General features: G+C 36.7%; 1 protein-coding gene across 1 annotated transcript in view; it reads right to left on the bottom strand.

Moving 5' to 3' along the window:
• Positions 1-9,273: 9,273 nt before the first annotated feature.
• grk1a (G protein-coupled receptor kinase 1 a) overlaps positions 9,274-19,773 on the bottom strand; it is a 17,813-nt gene continuing 7,313 nt past the window's right edge. Inside the window, exons 3-7 of the mRNA XM_061971062.1 lie at positions 17,795-17,952; positions 17,643-17,726; positions 17,393-17,517; positions 12,786-12,987; positions 9,274-10,415 (exon numbers count right to left, since the gene is read on the bottom strand). Of these exons, the coding sequence (XP_061827046.1) occupies positions 10,126-10,415; positions 12,786-12,987; positions 17,393-17,517; positions 17,643-17,726; positions 17,795-17,952 (859 nt within the window). The 3' untranslated portion in view covers positions 9,274-10,125. The remainder of the gene's footprint in view (positions 10,416-12,785; positions 12,988-17,392; positions 17,518-17,642; positions 17,727-17,794; positions 17,953-19,773) is intronic.

The following is a 19,773-nucleotide window of genomic DNA, read 5'->3' as shown; positions in this document are numbered from 1 at the left end:
GGGGAAAAAATATTTTGTGAGAAAAAAAAGTTGTTTTAGAAGAAGAAAAATTTAAGTAAAATTTTCCCCAAAAAAAGCATAATTTTATATGTGAAAAAATTAATAGTACTGCATGAAAACAAAAGTTGCAATGTAACAGGAATAAAGTTATGATATAAGAAAATCAAAATATGTCGAGAAAATTTTAATTTCATGAGGAAAAAGATGCTGCTTTAAAAGGGGAAAAGGTCATGTGAATAAATTGCTGTGATGAGCAAAGTTGTAATTTTACAAAAATAAAGTAAAAAATTACCATGAAAACAATACTTTTATAAGGAAAAAAACAATAATTTTGCTATAGTGCTGAAATATTACAAACGAAACAATTTTTATTTAACAAGAATAAAGTTAAAGTCTAAGTAATGAGTCCTAATATTACAGGAAAAAAGTGGTCATTTGTGAGGAAAGAGTGGGGATAAGAATGACAATAAAGTAGCGAAAAATTTCATTTTTCTATACAGTATTTATAAAAGTTTACATGACAGGAAAATAGGCGTACTTAAAAAAAGTTTTTAGTAGGGGAGTCCGATACAACTTTTTCACTTGTGATACAATACCGATATAAGTACCAATTTTAATCCAAGACGATATCAGCATGAATCATAGCACATACTTGTATTATTTTGAAGTGTGGAATGTTGACAACTGCACTCCATGGCAATATTTGCCTGTACTCAATTGACTGACACATCTTTTTTTATTTATTTAATTTTTAATATAATTTCTGTGGGTTACTTGTTTGGTGGAAAAAATAACATTTGGCATGTGCATTGTATTTCTGGACTGCGTATGTAAAAAAAATCAATGAACAAAATGTTTAAAATAAAAAAAACAATGGTAGTTATGAAAAAAACTTACCTTAAGACAGATTTATGATTTTTGAAATTGAGTTTTAATTTGTTTTTGGCGACACGTTGTGGTCACAAGTTAGTTGAATTATACGGACACTTTTGTTACTGAATACTCTGTAATACGCTTCTACCTGCAGACTTTGTATGTGTAAGTAGTATGCAACTATGATTATTTGATACTTGTTTATATTGACAAATGTCATGTTTTAGACTGCAGTATTGTTTAACTGAGTACACTTATACGTATGTCGAACTTGTGTGCTATTGTGTGCTTAGCTGCCGTGAAGCTGCTAGCTCCTAGCACCCTTTAGCCTACCATGTTTAGCTTTTATAAAGACTTTACTAAAATACAAGAAAAAACAATCTTGTGTGGCTATTGGAGGACATTAAATGAATAAACAGGCTGTATCGGAGAGTTTACATGCAAGCCGATATCATCTGATACTTGCTTTTTTGTGCTGATATTGGGTGTCGGATCTGGACACCCCTAAAAAACATATACAGTACAAGTACAAGTTGAAAATGTACCCATAAAAAAGCCAGACTTGTAGGAGAATAAATGTTAGTAGAGGCTAAAGGTGAAACGTGACAGGGGAATATAAAACTGTATGAGAAAAGTTATGAGAAAAGGTCCTAATTTTATTTTATTTTTTTATAGTTATAATATCCCTAGGAAGATGTTGTGACGCCGCAGGAGGAAAAAACGACTTGAATAAAGTTCAAAATTTAAAGAGGTGTAATATCACATTTAAGCTGCAGTTGATGGTAAATTGCATCAATTTAACATTTATTTTTATGTTAATAATAATAATGGATTAGATTCATAAAGCACTTTTGAAGACATTTAACACAGAGAACTTAAAACATATTCATTCATTCATTCACTCCACATTGATGGTGTAAGCTACATACAGTGTGTAGCCACATTCATACACCAGTGTGACCGGCACCAGGTAGCTGAAGTGTCTTGCTGCCAAAGGACACATCGGAATCGAGCCTGGAACCCTTAAATTGCTGGCAGAGACGCTCTACCGTCTGAGCCATGCCGTCCCATATAGAGCATATGCACAGGGCCTTTATTTACAGTGCTTTTTTAATGGCGTTGTTGTGTTTTTAGTGTGTTCCTGCCTTCTCCTTGTCTGCACCTGTGTTTTTTAGTGATTCGTCCTCGGCGAGGGGTGGACCTTGTGGCACACCTGCTCGCAATTAGCTCGCCAGTATTTAGGCTCGTCACCCACAGCTTGACCTTGCCGGTTAATGTTTCCTGAACCCCGCACGTGCATGTACCTGCTTCGCCTCGTCAGTCTTGGTACGTTGCCTTTTCTTAGTCCTGTTAATCTTAACCTCTTTGTGTTTGTTTCCTAGCCTCCTTGATTTAAAGAGGACTTATGCTGTGCTTAGTGCTCCCTGGCTTTTTCCCCGCCGACCACTGAGGAACCTGTTTTGTTAGTATTGATGGTGTGCACTTCTGTCCCATCGTCTTTTGTTACCCCTTTTTGGACTTATTAAATTTTTCCTTTTTTGTATTCAACCTTGCCTCCCGTCTCTGCATTCCGGGGTCACACCCTTGATCAATTCATAACAGGTGTAATTCCTGCATGAATAAATGTCTATAAAACATGCATGATAACATCATGTGTATGATTATATGAGAAATAAAGGGCTGTATAACATGATTACATCTTTAATATGATTGTATGAGAAATAAAGGCCTGTATAACATGCATGATAACATCACGTGTATGATTGTAATGACAAATAAAGGTCGATATAACATCATTAATATGATTGTATGATAAATAAAGCTGTAAATAAGATGCATGATAACAAGATTGTATGAGAAATAAAGGCCTATATTACATGCATGATAACATCATTAATATGATTGTATGAGAAATAAAGGTGTATATAAGATGCATGATAACATGATGTTTGTATGAGAAATAAAGGTGTATATAGATGCATGATAACATGATTTTATGAGGAATAAAGGTGTATATAAGATGCATGATAATATAATTGTATGAGGAATAAAGGTGTATTTAAGATGCATGATAACATGATTGTATGAGAAATAAAGGTGTGTATAAGGGGGCGGTATAGCTTGGTTGGTAGAGTGGCCGTGCCAGCAACTTGAAGGTTCCAGGTTCGATTGTATGAGAAATAAAGGTGTGTATAAGATGCATGATAACATGATTGTATGACAAATAAAGGTGTATATAGATGCATGATAACATGATGATTGTATGACAAATAAAGGTATGTATAAGATGCATGATAACATGACTGTATGAGAAATAGAGGTGTGTATAGGATGCATGATAACATGATGATTGTATGAGAAATAAAGGTGTATAATAAGATGCATGGTAACATGATTGTAAGAGAAATAAAGGTGTATTTAAAATGCATGATAACATGATTGTATGAGAAATAAAGGTGTGTATAAGGGGGCGGTATAGCTCGGTTGGTAGAGTGGCAGTGCAAGCAACTTGAAGGTTCCAGGTTCGATTGTATGAGAAATAAAGGTGGGTATAAGATGCATGATAACATGATTGTATGATAAATAAAGGCGTATATAGATGCATGATAACATGATTGTATGAGAAATAAAGGTGTGTATAAAATGCATAACATGATTGTATGATAAATAAAGGTTTATATAGATCCATGATAACATGATTGTATGAGAAATAAAGGTGTGTATAAGTTGCATGATAACATGACTGTATGAGAAATAAAGGTGTGTATAAGATGCATGATAACATGATTGTATGATAAAGGTTTATATAGATCCATAACATGATTGTATGATAAATAAAGGTGTGTATAAGATGCATGATAGCATGATTGTATGAGAAATAAACGTGTGTATAAGATGCATGATAACATGATTGAATGATAAATAAAGGTTTATATAGATCCATAACATGATGATTGTATGAGAAATAAAGGTGTGTATAAGATGCATAACATGATTGTATGAGAAATAAAGGTGTGTATAAGATGCATGATAACATGACTGTATGAGAAATAAAGGTGTGTATAAGATGCATAACATGATTGTATGAGAAATAAAGGTGTGTATAAGATGCATGATAACATGACTGTATGAGAAATAAAGGTGTGTATAAGATGCATGATAACATGATTGTATGAGAAATAAAGGTGTATATAAATGCATGATAACATGAGAAATAAAGGTGTGTATAAGATGCATGATAACATGATTGTATGATAAATGAAGGTGTGTATAAGATAAATGATAACATGATTGTATGAGAAATCAATGACTATATAACATGTATAAAATCATTATGATTGTATGAGTAATACAGGTGTATAAAAGATGAATGATAATATGATTGTATGATAAATACAGGTGTATATAAGATGCATAACATGATGATTGTATGAGAAATAAAGGTGTGTATAAGATGCATGATAATATGATGATTGTAAAGATGCATAATAACATGATGATTGTATGAGAAATAAAGGTGTATATAAGATGCATGATAACATCACAAATATGATTGTGTGAGAAATAAATGTCTATATAACATGTATCATCATTAATATGATTGTATGATAAATAAAAGTGTGTATAAGATGCCTGATAACATGATTGTATGAGAAATAAAGGTGTATAAAAGATGCATGATGACATGATTGTATGAGAAATAAAGGTGTATAAAAGATGCCTGATAACATGATTGTATGAGAAATAAAGGTGTGTGTATAAGATGCATGATAACATGATGATTGTATGAGAAATAAAGGTGTGTAAAAGATGCATTATAACATGATTGTATGCGAAATAAAGGTGTGTATAAGATGTATGATAACATGATTGTATGAGAAATAAAGGTGTATATAAGATGTATAATAACATAATGATTGTATGAGAAATAAAGGTGTGTATAAGATGTATGATAACATGATGATTGTATGAGAAATAAAGGTGTGTATAAGATGCATGATAACATGAGTGTATGAGAAATAAAGGTAAGTATAAGATGCATGATAACTGCATATGTATCGCTGGATGAGAGCATGACAAGATGAGCAGTTGGTCCCGCTGAGGCCTCCTGATGATTTGTGCGGACAAGCAGCAGCTGCAGGCTGATCTGCTACTAGTGTGTCCTTGCATATCAGCTTTCTATGCTGCACGGCCCACACAAGCACCCATTGTCGCTCCTTCTGCTTGCTTGCGACACATGCTTACGTTTGTGGACATATGCGTGTGCACACACGCACACACACACACACACACACACACACACACGGGGGTAGGCAATAGAGGGTACAAAATCTTCACGGAAGCACCTGTTCACGATCAACACTGTCAGCTGTCGCACTGTGACACACGCTAACGCACACTTTATGTCATGACGCTTTACACGGGCGTGTTGTGTTGTGTTGTGTTGTGCACCCTCACATTAATGAAGGCCTTGTGCCGCACGTCAGACACAACATTAGGTACAGCTGCACAAACCAGTGACCTCATTTTTTTGGTTGGCTTATTTAGACACACGTCTCAAAGTGTGAACGCTGCAGTAATTATTATATACAATTCAGGTTACTACATCACAACATATTGAGAGGAATGTCTTAAGATGATGCAATGTTGCCCTCTGGTGGCTGAGAAAAATGTAAACATGTCAGTAAGTGCTATGATCTTTCAATTTATGCAGTACACTAATTGCTATCCTTAAAATACATTTTTATTATTATAATTCATCATCAATAGTGCTCATTTATATTGGTATTTGTATTGCTCCATTTGTAGTGTAATAATGCTCATTGTCATTTCTGTATAATCAATATTTATTTCACTAACTGCTTCTTTGCTATCACTTTTACTATCATAATTGTACATATCCTATTTGCTGATGTTGTTCTGTTGTTGTTGTTGTTGTGTTTGCTGTTGTTGTCTCTGTCTTATCACCCTCTTGTCCTCGCAATTTCCCCGTTTTCCTTTTTTTCTTTTTCTATCCCCTCCTGCTCCGGCCCGGCTGCACCAAATAATAAGATAAATATATTTAATACATTCAAATACAAATAAGGCAACAAGAGAAGTATCCCCCACTTCTCTTTTGTAAAGTAAATTTGGACAGCCGAAATGGGCATCTACATCAACAATATGGTTTGCCTTAGCTGGACAGGACAAAAAATTAAAATAAATAAATAAATAAAATAGAAAAATATTTTTTTTTACATTTTTAGCAATGTATTTTCTTTTTCAAAATTATCTATCTTGTGTAGTATGTATATATTATACTGTGGTATTTAATTATGAAAAATAAATATATTTTGCACTAATTATCACTATATGTGATATTTCTATCACTATTTGTCCATAGTTTTGCTATTCGTTGTATATTTACTATATTGGGAATGTAGCTGGGACCAAAAAATGTTTCCGTGTCCTAAAAAGGCAAGCATTTTCTACACTGCTTATCAGCAGTTATTATGTAAAACATTAATAGAAAAATATATTTATTTATTTCCTTTGGTTTTTGGTACACTAGACTGAGTGCTTGTAACGCTTTAATTGTTTAATTTATTTGCATCTGGATTTAATTAACATACTTTTTAAATGTGCATAGTTTCCAAAACTTTTTTTCTTCCATATTAAAATAAATATATATTATTGTAAGTACCAAAAACGCTAACGTCAATTTGTTAGTATAGATTAACATGCAAGTAAAAACTATGTTAATGTGTGTTAAAGGTGAACATGTTAGAAATGTATTATAGTGACGTGAGTACCGCTGTTGGACACATGAGAGCAGCAGAATTCCCTTTAGAGGTTTTCTTTATATGATAGACATGTAGCACGAGTTAGAGGGAATGTAATACATTAATTAAAGGGAATGTAGCTAAAAATAATCAAACCACTTCTATAAAATACGTTACAAACTTGAGTAAGTTTATATTATCAAACATAACAGCAGGAAGTGTTCAGCCTAATGGAGGCTGTAAATAGGTGCTGTAATATATGTAACTACCCCTAATGGCCACTTGATGGTACTGTTGCGCAGCTGAGGATACCACAATGGAGAGCAGATTCTATACATCAAAACAAGTTCTACAAGTTCTATTTTTATTTGAATCTACCTTTTCATACAATTTTAATATGTACATGTAATATTTAGCCTACATTAACATTTACTATACATGATCGGTCATAAGTTAAAGGTTTACAAAAAGGTCTTCTTAGGCTGCGTTCACACTTGTCGTTGGGTACTCTGGTCCAGGCCAAACACTTTAAAACATATTTAGTGCACACATTGGTGCGGTTTACTTAGCATTCACATCGGTGTTTGTAATGGGACCAAAGGCTGTGCAGTAAAGAAAACAATGAAAGCATAAAATTAAGGACTTGATTGGACAGCTTTTGTGACAAAATTCAAATATTCCAAATCAAAATGTCATCTGCTAGGTTGAAAGCGTTTCCATCTTCTGCTATGATTACGAGCATAGACTTTGCCAAAAGCTTCTAAAACATCATTTTAGAGAGCTTTTGTGATTTATTACCTGATTTAACTAAAATATTCTAAACCCAAATGTCATTTGCTAGGTTTCAAACATAATTTGCTTTTTTTAGATTCTGCTATAATTATCATCTTAGATTTCAAAAGTGACAAAAATATAATTTTTAAGTGCTTTCGTGACATATTGTGTGACGTAATTGAAATAATCCAAACCAAAATGTCATCCGCTGGGTTGAAAATTTAGCTTGTTTTTAGATTCTGCTATAATTACCGGCTTAAGATTTCACCAAAAGCTTCTAAAATATACGTTTAGAGAGCTTTTGTGATTTATTATGTGAAATAACTAAAATATTCCAAACCAAAATGTCATCTACCAAGTTAAAACTATAGCTTGTATTTAAGATTATGCTTTAATTTTTACCATCTTTGATGTCACCAAAAGCTTCTAAAATATACTTTTAAAGCACGTTCGTGACTTATGTGACATAACTTTAATATTCCAAACCAAAATGCTGTCTGCTGGTTTAAATATGTAGCTTTAATTGTATGTTCTGCTACAATTACATCTTAAGATTTTACAAAAAGCTACCAAAATATATTTTTAAAGAGCACCGTTGTCACACACACACACACACACACACACACACACACACACTCACACACACACACACACACACACACAATTGAATTTGTTACCTTCTTGAGACCTCCGAAAAATACCTACCTCTTTAGGACCACCCTTTCTAGATATATAAATATTTGTATTTACAACATTAATAATATATACATACTATGCAAATATGAAAAAGTTAAGCTTTTAATAAAAATAAAAAAATGCTTTGAATTTTTGTTTGTAATTGGTTTTTAATCTTAAATTTTTACTTTGTTATTACAGTATGTCTCTATATACATATTTAGTTTATTTTTTTAATCAAATTTTGGCCAAAGGGGGCGCATTTAAATTTCTTACACACACTTGTTATTACATACGTTGGCCAGAGGGGGAGCACTTCAAATTTTTACACACACTTGTTATTTCATATGTTGACCTGAGGGAGAATACTTTTAAAAGCGACACACAGTCAATTTGAAAAATCCCTCCTTTTTGGGACCACCCTCATTTTGATAGAGTTCCCCACCAGGGGTGCAAAGGAGATCTCTATTTTTTGTAATGTGCTTAAGGCCGATGACAAACGAGTCACGGGCCACAGATGGCCCCTGTGCCACACTCTGGGCAACCCAGCTGTAGAAGCTAACTGTTAATGGCCACTATAGTCTTAGTACCGTAGTGTACCTGTTCATCCTATGGTCACTTATGGGACGCGGGTTGTCTTACGTCAGCACCGGAAGTCATAAAACCAGCTGTTTACCTGGCAGGTTTTTTTCGGGAATAAATAGGGAAGTACTCCTTTAGCTGCCACCTTGGTTTATCATATATTGCTGCCTTTGCACCTGTCAATGTTTACTTTTGTATGCAAAAAAAATCTTGAATTTGGAGCAATGTTCACAGACTCTAGTATTTGGCTCTCTATTAGATGCAATGTTTTTTTTCGTATTGGACCAGGATTTATGTCCTAACTTGTTCACCGGTCCTCATATGAAAGATATCTCTCTCTCTCTCTCTCTCTCTCTCTCTCTGAAAAATGTCTCACTCTTCAGGACCATCCTCATATGAAAGATATCTCTCTCTCTCTCTCTCTCTCTCTCTCTCTCTCTCTCTCTCTGAAAAATGTCTCACTCTTCAGGACCATCCTCATATGAAAGCTCTCTCTCTCTCTCTCTCTCTCTCTCTCTCTCTCTCTCTCTCTCTCTCTCTCTCTCTCTCTCTCTCTCTCTCTCTCTCTCTCTCTCTCTCTCTCTCTCTCTCTCTCTCTCTCTCTCTCTCTCTCTCTCTCTCTCTCTCTCTCTCTCTCAAAAACGTCTCACTCTTCAGGACCACCCTTTCTAGATATATAAAGTTTTATTAGGCATATTTCTTTTTTTTAATTACTTTTGGCCAAAGGGGGCGCATTCCAACTTCTTACTGACACTTGTTATTTCATATGTTGACCAGAGGGGGAGCACATTTAAAACCGTCACACAGTCAATTTGAAAAATCCCTCCTTTTTGGGATCACCCTAATTTTGATCATTTCACCACCAGGGGTGCTAATGAGACATTCTCTATTAGATGCAATAGTTTTCCGTATTGGGACCATGATTTGGGTCCTAACTTGTTCACCGGTCCTCATATTGACGGTACTTTTCCTTGATGTCTCAAGAAGGGTAGGAATACAAGAGAGAGAGAGAGAGAAAGAGAAAGAGAAAGAGAAAGAGAGAATAAATGTTCTCCTACATGTGTTATTGCACCACTGGTCTGAATCTTGGTCCGTATAGGACTCACATTCGCCGAACCGCAGCAGAGTTTACTTGCAAGTGGTCTCGGTCCACATTAGGATTCAGATGAAGGTGTTCTTAATTTGCCAAATGAATTATGCCAGCAGAGCAAACACAGTTGTTGTTTGACCAAAGCAAACGTGACAGGTGTGAACGCAGCCTTCATAGTTGCAAAGAGTACAGTAAAGAGTACAGTAGAAGAATAACTAAGGAAAGTAAATGTTTTACAGTAATGGGAAGAAGAAATAGGGAGAAATATTGAGAAGAAAGAGGAAAGGATAGCGGTGAGAGATGGGCCTCCACGCATCTCCTGCGATGCAACAAGGTCCGAAGGAGGCGGTCCTGAGCGAGGATACAGTATTAGGAGACGCAGCACGTAGAGGACTTGGGCTGCTCTAGTATGGACTCCCTGCGCAGGTCGTTGGGGACGCTGCCTTCAGGGCCCCACAAGTTCAGCTCCCCGTAAATTCCCATCTCGATCATCTCCTCCTGCCAAGGGATGGGGATGTTGCCCGAGGAGAACTCGTCAAAAAAGCTCTTGTCCGGGTCCTCCAGGGCGACTCCTTTGACCGAGGAAAAGGCGCCGACATCGTCCAGACTTTTAGCGTACACCACTTTGGGGTCAGGGACGAACGGAGGAGGCAGGATGCCTGGAGGAGGGCCGGGGGGGAGGGTGTAATATTTGCATATAAGGTATGGCACAACGGGGGAGAGGGGGGAGGGCAGGAGGGGACCAGACCAGCATCCATTTTGGACAATTTCAACACACATTTAGTTTTAATAATAAACCATAATCAGAATAATAGATTTATTGGTAACAGTTCAGCATGGGGAACATATTCACCATTAATTAGTTGCTTATTAACATGCAAATTAGTAACATATTGGCTCTTAATTAGTCATTATTAAGTACTTATTAATGCCTTATTCTGCATGGCCTTATTATACAACCAGTAAGCCATTAACTAAGAGTCTTCCCTCAATAACCTCAGAATGATTGCTTATCAGTACTAAGTAAGGAAGTTGTTGTATAGGATTCTCCCTTTAATGCCACTTAATGAATACGGTCTGTTCTTACACAACAAAACACAAAACTACAATAACCCTAACCCTTAAGTCTTTGTTACTTACAATATGTTCCCCTAGTGTCCAAATAACTCTAAATTAAGTCTTTGTTACTTAGAATATGTTCCCCATACTAAAGTGTTACCGATTTATTTTTTAATGGAGACCTAATTCATTGTACTCATTGAAAATACTTTCATGACTCAAAAATGACTCATTTCTAATCCTTGGTTTGTTTACAGCAGGGGTGTCAAATTTATTTTAGATCGGGGGCAACATGGAGAAAAATCTACTCCCAAGTGGGCTGGACTGATACAATCACAGCACGATAACTTTAAAAATAAAGACAACTTCAGATTGTTTGAAAATAGAACAAGCACATTTTGAAATTGTACACATCTTGTTGGGGTTTTATTACACTTACATGTTGCGGTTAATAGTATTCTCTCTTTATTTGTCGTTATTTATATTTTCTCAATAAATGATGTGATAATGTTCATCAATCAACTCATTGGTGTTAATTTTTAATCTATCAAGATCAAAAAATTATATCAAAATCAAATTACAGTATGTTATTTATGTAGTTTGCTCATTTTCCTCGACTGATGTACTAACATCATGTGGTTTATTTTGTACATATGTAGCATCATCTACAAAGATACAAATAATTGCTATTGCAACATCCAGTGGACACATTTAGAACAGCAGTTTCTTTCATTCAAAAGTTACAGGGTAATTTTTATACTTAGCAAACTCATCCCGCAGGCCAGATAAAACCTCTTGGCGGGCCTGATCTGGCCCTCGGGCCGTACGTTTGACACCCCTGATTTACAGTATATACACAAAATATTTTATTATTATTATGAACTATTAAATATGTTAGAATTACGTATCAAAATGAAAAACTTTTATTCAAATTGTCCACACTTTTAAATCAGCACTTTGGGAAGGCCATTGTAAAACCTTAATTCTAACCTGATTTAGCCATTCCTTTGCCACTTTTGACGTGTGTTTGGGGTCATTGTCCTGTTGGAACACCCAACTGCGCCCAAGACCCAACCTCCGGGCTGATGACTTTAGGTTGTCCTGAAGAATTTGGAGGTAATCCTCCTTTTTCATTGTCCCATTTAAAGCACCAGTTCCATTGGCAGCAAAACAGGCCCAGAGCATAATACTACCACCACCATGCTTGACGGTAGGAATGGTGTTCCAGGGATTAAAGGCCTCACCTTTTCTCCTCCAAACATATTGCTGGGTATTGTGGCCAAACAGCTCAATTTTTGTTTCATCTGACCACAGAACTTTCCTTCAGAAGGTCTTATCTTTGTCCATGTGATGTCAGATGAAGGTTTTAGAATGGCCTTCCCAAAGACAATGCTCAAGAAACAAGTCCATGTCAGAAAACCAACAAATTTAGCTGAACTGCACCAATTTCGTCAAGAGGAGTGGTCAAAAATTCAACCAGAAGCTTGCCAGAAGCTTGTGGATGCTACCAAAAGCGCCTTATTGCAGTGAAACTTGTCAAGGGACATGTACGGTAACCAAATATTAACATTGCTGTATGTATACTTTTGACCCAGCAGATTTGCTCACATTTTCAGTAGACCCATAATAAATTCATAACGGAAACCAAACTTCATGAATGTTTTTTTTGTGAACTACAAGTATGTGCTCCAATCACTCTATCACAAAAAAATAAGAGTTGTAGAATGTATTGTAAACCCAAGACAGCCATGACATTATGTTCTTTACAAGTGTATGTAAACTTTTGACCACGACTGTACTTTTACATACTAAGTACTATTATGAGTATATTTTAACAACCAAATGTGATCTGTCCATGGTGTGCCAAAAGGGGCCAAAATGAGGCATTAATTGAACACTAATGAACAACATGCTTATTGTTGGGGTTGCTAAGGTGACCCCAGTATCATGAAGAGTGGAAGTGATGGTACCTGCGTTCAGCTTCCTCCAGTTGATGTCACGAAAGAAAGGATGCGCCCTGATCTCGTCAGAGCTCCCGTTCTTGAAGCCCATCCTCTTCTCCACTTCTTTAGCCAGCAGCGCGCTGCACAGGGACTTGGCGTTGTCACTAAAGCTGTCCGTGTAGACCACCTGGCGGGTCAGCACTCGCTCTTTCATCTCCTCACGTTCCAGCTGAATAGCACGCACACAAAACACAGACATTTAAAAGTAGTACTAGCCATCCCATCCATTTTCTACCGCTTGTCCCTTTCAGGGTCGCGGGGGGTGCTGGAGTCTATCTTATAAGTTTAAATTTTAGTGCTGTCCAATGAGTATCTGTTTTAGTCAGACTAATGACGCTTTTGAATTTGGATTAATCACGGGTTATTACTCGCTTGCATCATTTAAAATAACTTCACAAAATAGCCCAATATTTGATCACAAATGCAATTTCATAATACAGTGTCAAAACCTTTCTTAACTCGGGACCCAACATTTCCACGACAGAGGGGCCCGGATCCCACTCAAATATTAACACTCACTGAATTAGTCATTTTGCTCTTGATTTAACCCTATTCAATAACTATACGTTAAATAAACCTAAATAAGACTTGTCAGATGATATGAAAGCATGTCTTAATCACAAAGATGATTATCGAGCTTTAGGGCAAGCTTATTATAACAATAAATACTAATCAAAGTTAATGCACAATAAAAGACTCATAAAACTATTGAAAAATTAGCATCTAATTACACAATGCTAAAATCCATACATTCTAACTTGATTAATAATAACAAAATATGTTTCTTAACCTCTTAAGGCCCAAGCTGTTTGTTTACATGCTTTTTTTATTTCTCTTTGCTATTTGGGCTTATTGGACCCTAATTAGAATAAAAACTAAGAATCATCTTTTGATATGATGTACTTAGTCCAGTGGTTCTTAACCTGGGTTCGATCGAACCCTAGGGGTTCGGTGAGTCGGCCTCAAGGGTTCGGCGGACCCTCCGCCGCAGATGTCGAGACACACCTGACTCATTGTGTAAATAAAAACTTCTCCATATCGGCGTATTATGGATACGGCAACAGCAGAAGTCACACTGATTTGCAGGTGTGTAAATTGTTGTGAGTTTATGCACTGTGTTGGTTTTGTTCTTTGAACAAATTGATGTTCATGCATGGTTCATTTTGTGCACCGGTAAAAAAACAAAACATATAACTTTGTCTTGAATTTGAAAAAAAAAAAGGATATATTTTTTTTTACTGAAGAAGGGTTCGGTGAATCCGCATATGACACTGGTGGGGTTCGGTACCTCCAACAAGGTTAAGAACCACTGACTTAGTCCATAAGTACACAAATGTGTACTTCATGTTTAGTGACATGCTGATTCTTATTTTTACACTTCTTTTTTCCAAATTCCATTGTATGTTATACTTTTCTGACACCACCAGATAGCAGTATAAGTGTCCACATAAGCCGCTATAAGACCCCAATTCAGTAGTGTACACAATTTTGGAAATAAGAGCAAAAAGGTGCTGCCCACGCATGTGGCCACTAAGCCTTTAGAGGTTTTAAATAAACTGTCAATAAAACTGAAAGGCAAATGAAAATACATTTCGGTCATAATTTTTGCTCTTAATGGACCACAGCTGAAAAACAGTTATTTCTGTGGCGACTCTCAACATTTAGTTGCTCCAAAACATGGTAATAGTATCTTAAGTCCCGTCAGGGTTTATTTTGGAGTGAGATTTGCAAGTGAGTCTCCTCACTCATCTCTGCGTATGCATTGATTAAAGTTCAAGTTAAAATACCAATGATTGTCACACACACACACACACTAGGTGTGGCGAAATTATCCTCTGCATTTGACCCATCACCCTTGATCACCCCCTGGGAGGTGAGGGGAACAGTGGACAGCAGCGATCTGATCACTAACTGCATAACAACTCTCGGCGTTTGAGGTAACCAGCTACGGTTAAGGCAAAATAAATTCCGTGTTTGATCTGCGTATACACAAAACCCAAAACCAGTGAAGTTGGCACGGTGTGTAATTCGTAAATAAAAACAGAATACAATGATTTGCAAATTATTTTCAACTTATATTCAATTGAATAAACTGCAAAGACAAGATATTTAATGTTGGAACTGAGAAACTTCTTTATTTTTTTAATAATAATAATCCTTAATTTAGAATTTAATGGCAGCAACACATTGCAAAAAAAGTTGGCACAGGGGCATTTTTACCACTGTGTTACATGGTCTTTACTTTTAACAACACTCAGTAAACATTTGGGAACTGAGGAAACCAATTTTTGAAGCTTTTCAGGTGGAATTCTTTCCCATTCTTGCTTGATGTACAGTTTAAGTTGTTCAACAGTCCGGGGTCCCCGTGGTCGTATTTTAGGCTTCATATTGCGCCTCACATTTTCAATGGGAGACAGGTCTGGAGTACAGGCAGGCCAGTCTAGTACCCGCACTCTTTTAATATGAAGCTGTTGTAACACGTGTCTTGGCATTGTCTTTCTGAAATAAGCAGGGGCGTCCATGATAACGTTGCTTGGATGGCAACATATGTTGCTCCAAAACCTGTATGTACCTTTCAGCATTAATGCTGCCTTCACAGATGTGTAAGTTACCCATGTCTTGGGCACTAATACACCCCCATACCATCACAGATGCTGGCTTTTCAACTTTGCACCTATAACAATCCGAATGGTCCTTTTCCTCTTTGGTCCGAAGGACACGACGTCCACAGTTTCCAAAAACAATTTAAAATGTGGACTCGTCAGACCACAGAACACTTTTCCACTTTGCATCAGTCCATCTTAGATGAGCTCGGGCCCAGCGAAGCCGGTGGCGTTTCTGGGTGTTGTTGATAAATGGCTTTCGCTTTGCATAGTAAAGTTTTAACCTGCACTTACAGATGTAGCGACGAACTGTAGTTACTGACAGTGGTTTTCTGAAGTGTTCCTGAGCCCGTGTGGTGATATCCTTTACAGACTGATGTCACTTTTTGATGCAGTATCGCCTGAGGGATCGAAGGTTCATAATATCATCGCTTATGTGCAGTGATTTCTCCAGATTCTCTGATCCTTTTGATGATATTACAGACCGTAGATGGTAAAATCCCTAAATTCCTTGCAAAAGCTCATTGAGAAATGTTGTTCTTAAACTGTTGGACAATTTGCTCACGCATTTGTTCACAAAGTGGTGACCCTCGCCCCATCCTTGTTTGTGAATGACTGAGCATTTCATGAAAGCTGCTTTTATACCCAATCATGGCACCCACCTGTTCCCAATTAGCCCGTTCACCTGTGGGATGTTCCAAATAAGTGTTTGATGAGCATTCCTCAACTTTCTCAGTCTTTTTTGCCACTTGTGAAAGCTTTTTTGAAACATGTTGCAGGCATTAAATTCCAAATGAGCTCATATTTGCAAAAAATAAAATTTTCCAGTTCGAACATTAAGTATCTTGTCTTTGCAGTCTATTCAATTGAATATAGGTTGAAAAGGATTTGCAAATCATTGTGTTCTGTTTTTATTTACGATTTACACAACATGCCAACTTCACTGTTTTTGGGGTTTGTACAAGATAAAGCGATAATTTTTTGTCATTAATCACCTGAGTTAACTCTTATGTTTGACAGTTCTAATTAATATACAGTCAAGGTCAAAAGTTTACATACACTTGTAAAGAACATAATGTCATGGATGTCTTGAGTTTCCAATAATTTCTACAACTCTTATTTTTGACATCACATGGACAAAGATAAGACCTTCTGGAGGAAAGTTCTGTGGTCAGATGAAACAAAAATTTAGCTGTTTGGCCACAATACCCAGCAATATGTATGGAGGAGAAAAGGTGAGGCCTTTAATCCCAGGAACACCAATCCTACCGTCAAGCATGGTGGTGGTAGTATTATGCTCTGGGCCTGTTTTGCTGCCAATGGAACTGGTGCTTTACAGAGAGTCAATGGGACAATGAAAAAGGAGGATTTCCTCCAAATTCTTCAGGACAACCTAAAATCATCAGCTTGGAGGTTGGGTCTTGGGCGCAGTTGGGTGTTCCAACAGGACAATGACCCCAAACACACGTCAAAAGTGGTAAAGGAATGGCTAAATCAGGCTAGAATGAAGGTTTTAGAATGGCCTTCCCAAAGTCGTGTGGACAATGCTGAAGAAACAAGTCCATGTCAGAAAACCAACAAATTTAGCTGAAATGCAGCAATTTTGTCAAGAAGAAGGGTCAAAAATTCAAGCAGAAGCTTGCCAGAAGCTTGTGGATGGCTACCAAAAGCGCCTTATTGCAGTGAAACTTGCCAAGGGACATGTAACCAAATATTAACATTGCTGTATGTATACTTTTGACCCAGCAGATTTGCTCACATTTTCAGTAGACCCATAATAAATTCATAAAAGAACCAAACTTCATGAATGTTTTTTGTGACCAACAAGTATGTGCTCCAATCACTCTATCGCAAAAAAATAAGAGTTGTAGAAATGATTGGAAACTTAAGACAGCCATGACATTATGTTCTTTACAAGTGTGTGTAAACTTTCGACCACGACTGTATATATATTTTTTCTCATTAACAAACCTTCTCCCCTCGGTTTCTGAATGGATTCTTGGCTGCTATGAACTCGAACAAGGTCACTCCCAGAGTGTAGTAGTCCACTGACATGTCGTACTTCTCTCCTTTCAGCATCTCTGGAGGCATGTACCCTGCAATCAAACAAAACAAAAACCTACCAGCAGACTGTTGGGAGTAAGGCAGACAACCTTGCCTAATTGCTAATATTGTGCAGTTACAGTATAATGAATGTAAGTAAATATGGCACGGTAGTTACCTGGTGTTCCAGCGTAGCCTTTAGTCATGGTTTTGCCCTCTTTCAACTCCACGGCGAGGCCCAGATCAGATATGCGTACGTTTCCTGCTCGGAGAACCTTCGATCAGTTTAAATGACAACGAGGGAGAATCCCAACAAAGTCGATTTCTGACCGTCGTTATCGAGGAGAACGTTCTCAGGTTTGAGATCTCTGTAGATGATTCTCTTCTGGTGAAGATGCTCCAAGCCTTGGATGATTTGTGCGGCGTAAAAACAAGCTCTGGGCTCGTCGAAGCCCGGGTTGTTCTCATCCACCAAGTAGATGTGGTACCTAGCAGGAAGACAATACGAAAACATGTCACCATTTTGTTCAGATCACATTCACATTTTTTGTGTTTGTACTGAAGGGCCAAAAGATGTGCATCTCAGTCGTTTTCTCAGAGCATTGACTTGATCTCAACTGCGACTGTTCAGTTTGTCTTCCAAGACGTTTCGCCTCTCATCCGAGTAGGTTTTATCATTTTATGTGATCAGACTTAGATGGGACAGCTCTAGTCCAAATCTTCGCGATACCGTGTTGGTTGAAAAAAAATTGGAGTTTCTCAGATAGATCTGACACATATGGCAGTTTTTTGTCGCTCAAAATAAAATTAGATACTTTGAACCTGTCACCAGGCTGTCAGACGAGAGCTGTCCGACCCAAATCTGTAAGCATGAATTGATGAAGCCCGTTTGGATGAGAGTCAAAACATTTTCTAACAGATTCGGAACAGAAGTTCTAGAAGTTGGCGGTTTTATTTGAGCTGACCTATTTTTAACACTTATAGTACATTATTAATAACTTAATAGGCATCAATACTGGCTACCCACTAGAGGGCAGTGTTTTTTTCCAACATGTATTATACACTAGAATAAATACAGAGCAGTGTGTGCATCTTGTTTCAATGAAAATTTCTATTTAGTCTGCCAAGCAATACGTGACTTAACACTACAGTAAATTCTGTGGATCTGTTTGTAAGTGGATTATACTTGCTTTGACACTATTTCCATATTCACCCATTCACACACTGATGGCAGGAGCTGTAATGCAAGGCCCAAGTGTCTTCCCTAAGGACACAAGGGATGTGACTAGGATGGCTGAAGCTGGCATGGCCGCTCTACCACCCGAGCCACGCCATTTGTAACTCTGCAAGACGGCTGTTGGGCCATTCCAACAAAAATAAAATATTAACTGTAGAATCCTTTCTTTTTTTTTGCAATGGGTCCTGCGCACTGAACTGATTCCATATTTATTCAATGTAATTTTAAAAATGTAACTACCTTGAACACTGCAATAATGTCATTTGTTGCCCTTTTTTTTTTTAGACTTTTCAATGAAAGATAATCATTTTTATTTTGTTTGAAAATGTATCTTACTCCTTATCTCAATCACTATTTATTTTCTTAAAAAAATGTTAAAATTCCCATTTTAGTCGTGCTACTGGGTTTTCCGTCAGTCCTGTTACCAAAACATATTACCTCCTCTGAAAATGTTGATATAGTAATATTCCACACGGAACAAGGTCAAACTGTTATTTTTAACTGTTATTTTTCTGTGTATCTTAACCATGAATGTGTGAATGTGTGAATGTGGAAATAGTGTCAAAGCGCTTTGAGTTCCTTAAAAAAAGGTAGAAAAGCGCAATACAAGTACAACCTATTTACCATTTTACCATGAATGAGGGCGGGGACACAATATCAGCACAGTCCTGTTACAAATTATTTTCTGTTATAAAATATATTTTTTGTTAAAACACCTTATGCAGGGGTTCTAAAACTTTTTGACCTCTGGGTCCAACTTCTTCACGACAGAGAGGCCGCAGCCCACTCAAATATTAACACTGAAGTACTAATTTTAAGTGTATCAATAATTATATCTAACTGACATACAGTTTACAACCTTGTCAAATGATATGAAAGCGTTCGTTATTAATAAAGATTTTTTATCTATTTAACACATAACTTTAAGGCTTAGGTCAGACTAGTTTAAAAAAATGAATACTAATCAAATATACTGCATAAAAAGAGACTCATAAAAACTGACAAAAAAAATATTTAAATACAATTATGTTGTGCTAAAATAAACAAAATAATGAATGTTTCTTAACTAAAC

The sequence above is a fragment of the Nerophis lumbriciformis genome, linkage group LG13 (genome assembly GCF_033978685.3).
Source record: "Nerophis lumbriciformis linkage group LG13, RoL_Nlum_v2.1, whole genome shotgun sequence".
NCBI lineage: Eukaryota > Metazoa > Chordata > Actinopteri > Syngnathiformes > Syngnathidae > Nerophis > Nerophis lumbriciformis.
The sequence above is the reverse complement of the archived record's forward strand: the minus strand, read 5'-3'. Positions and strand labels throughout refer to the sequence as shown.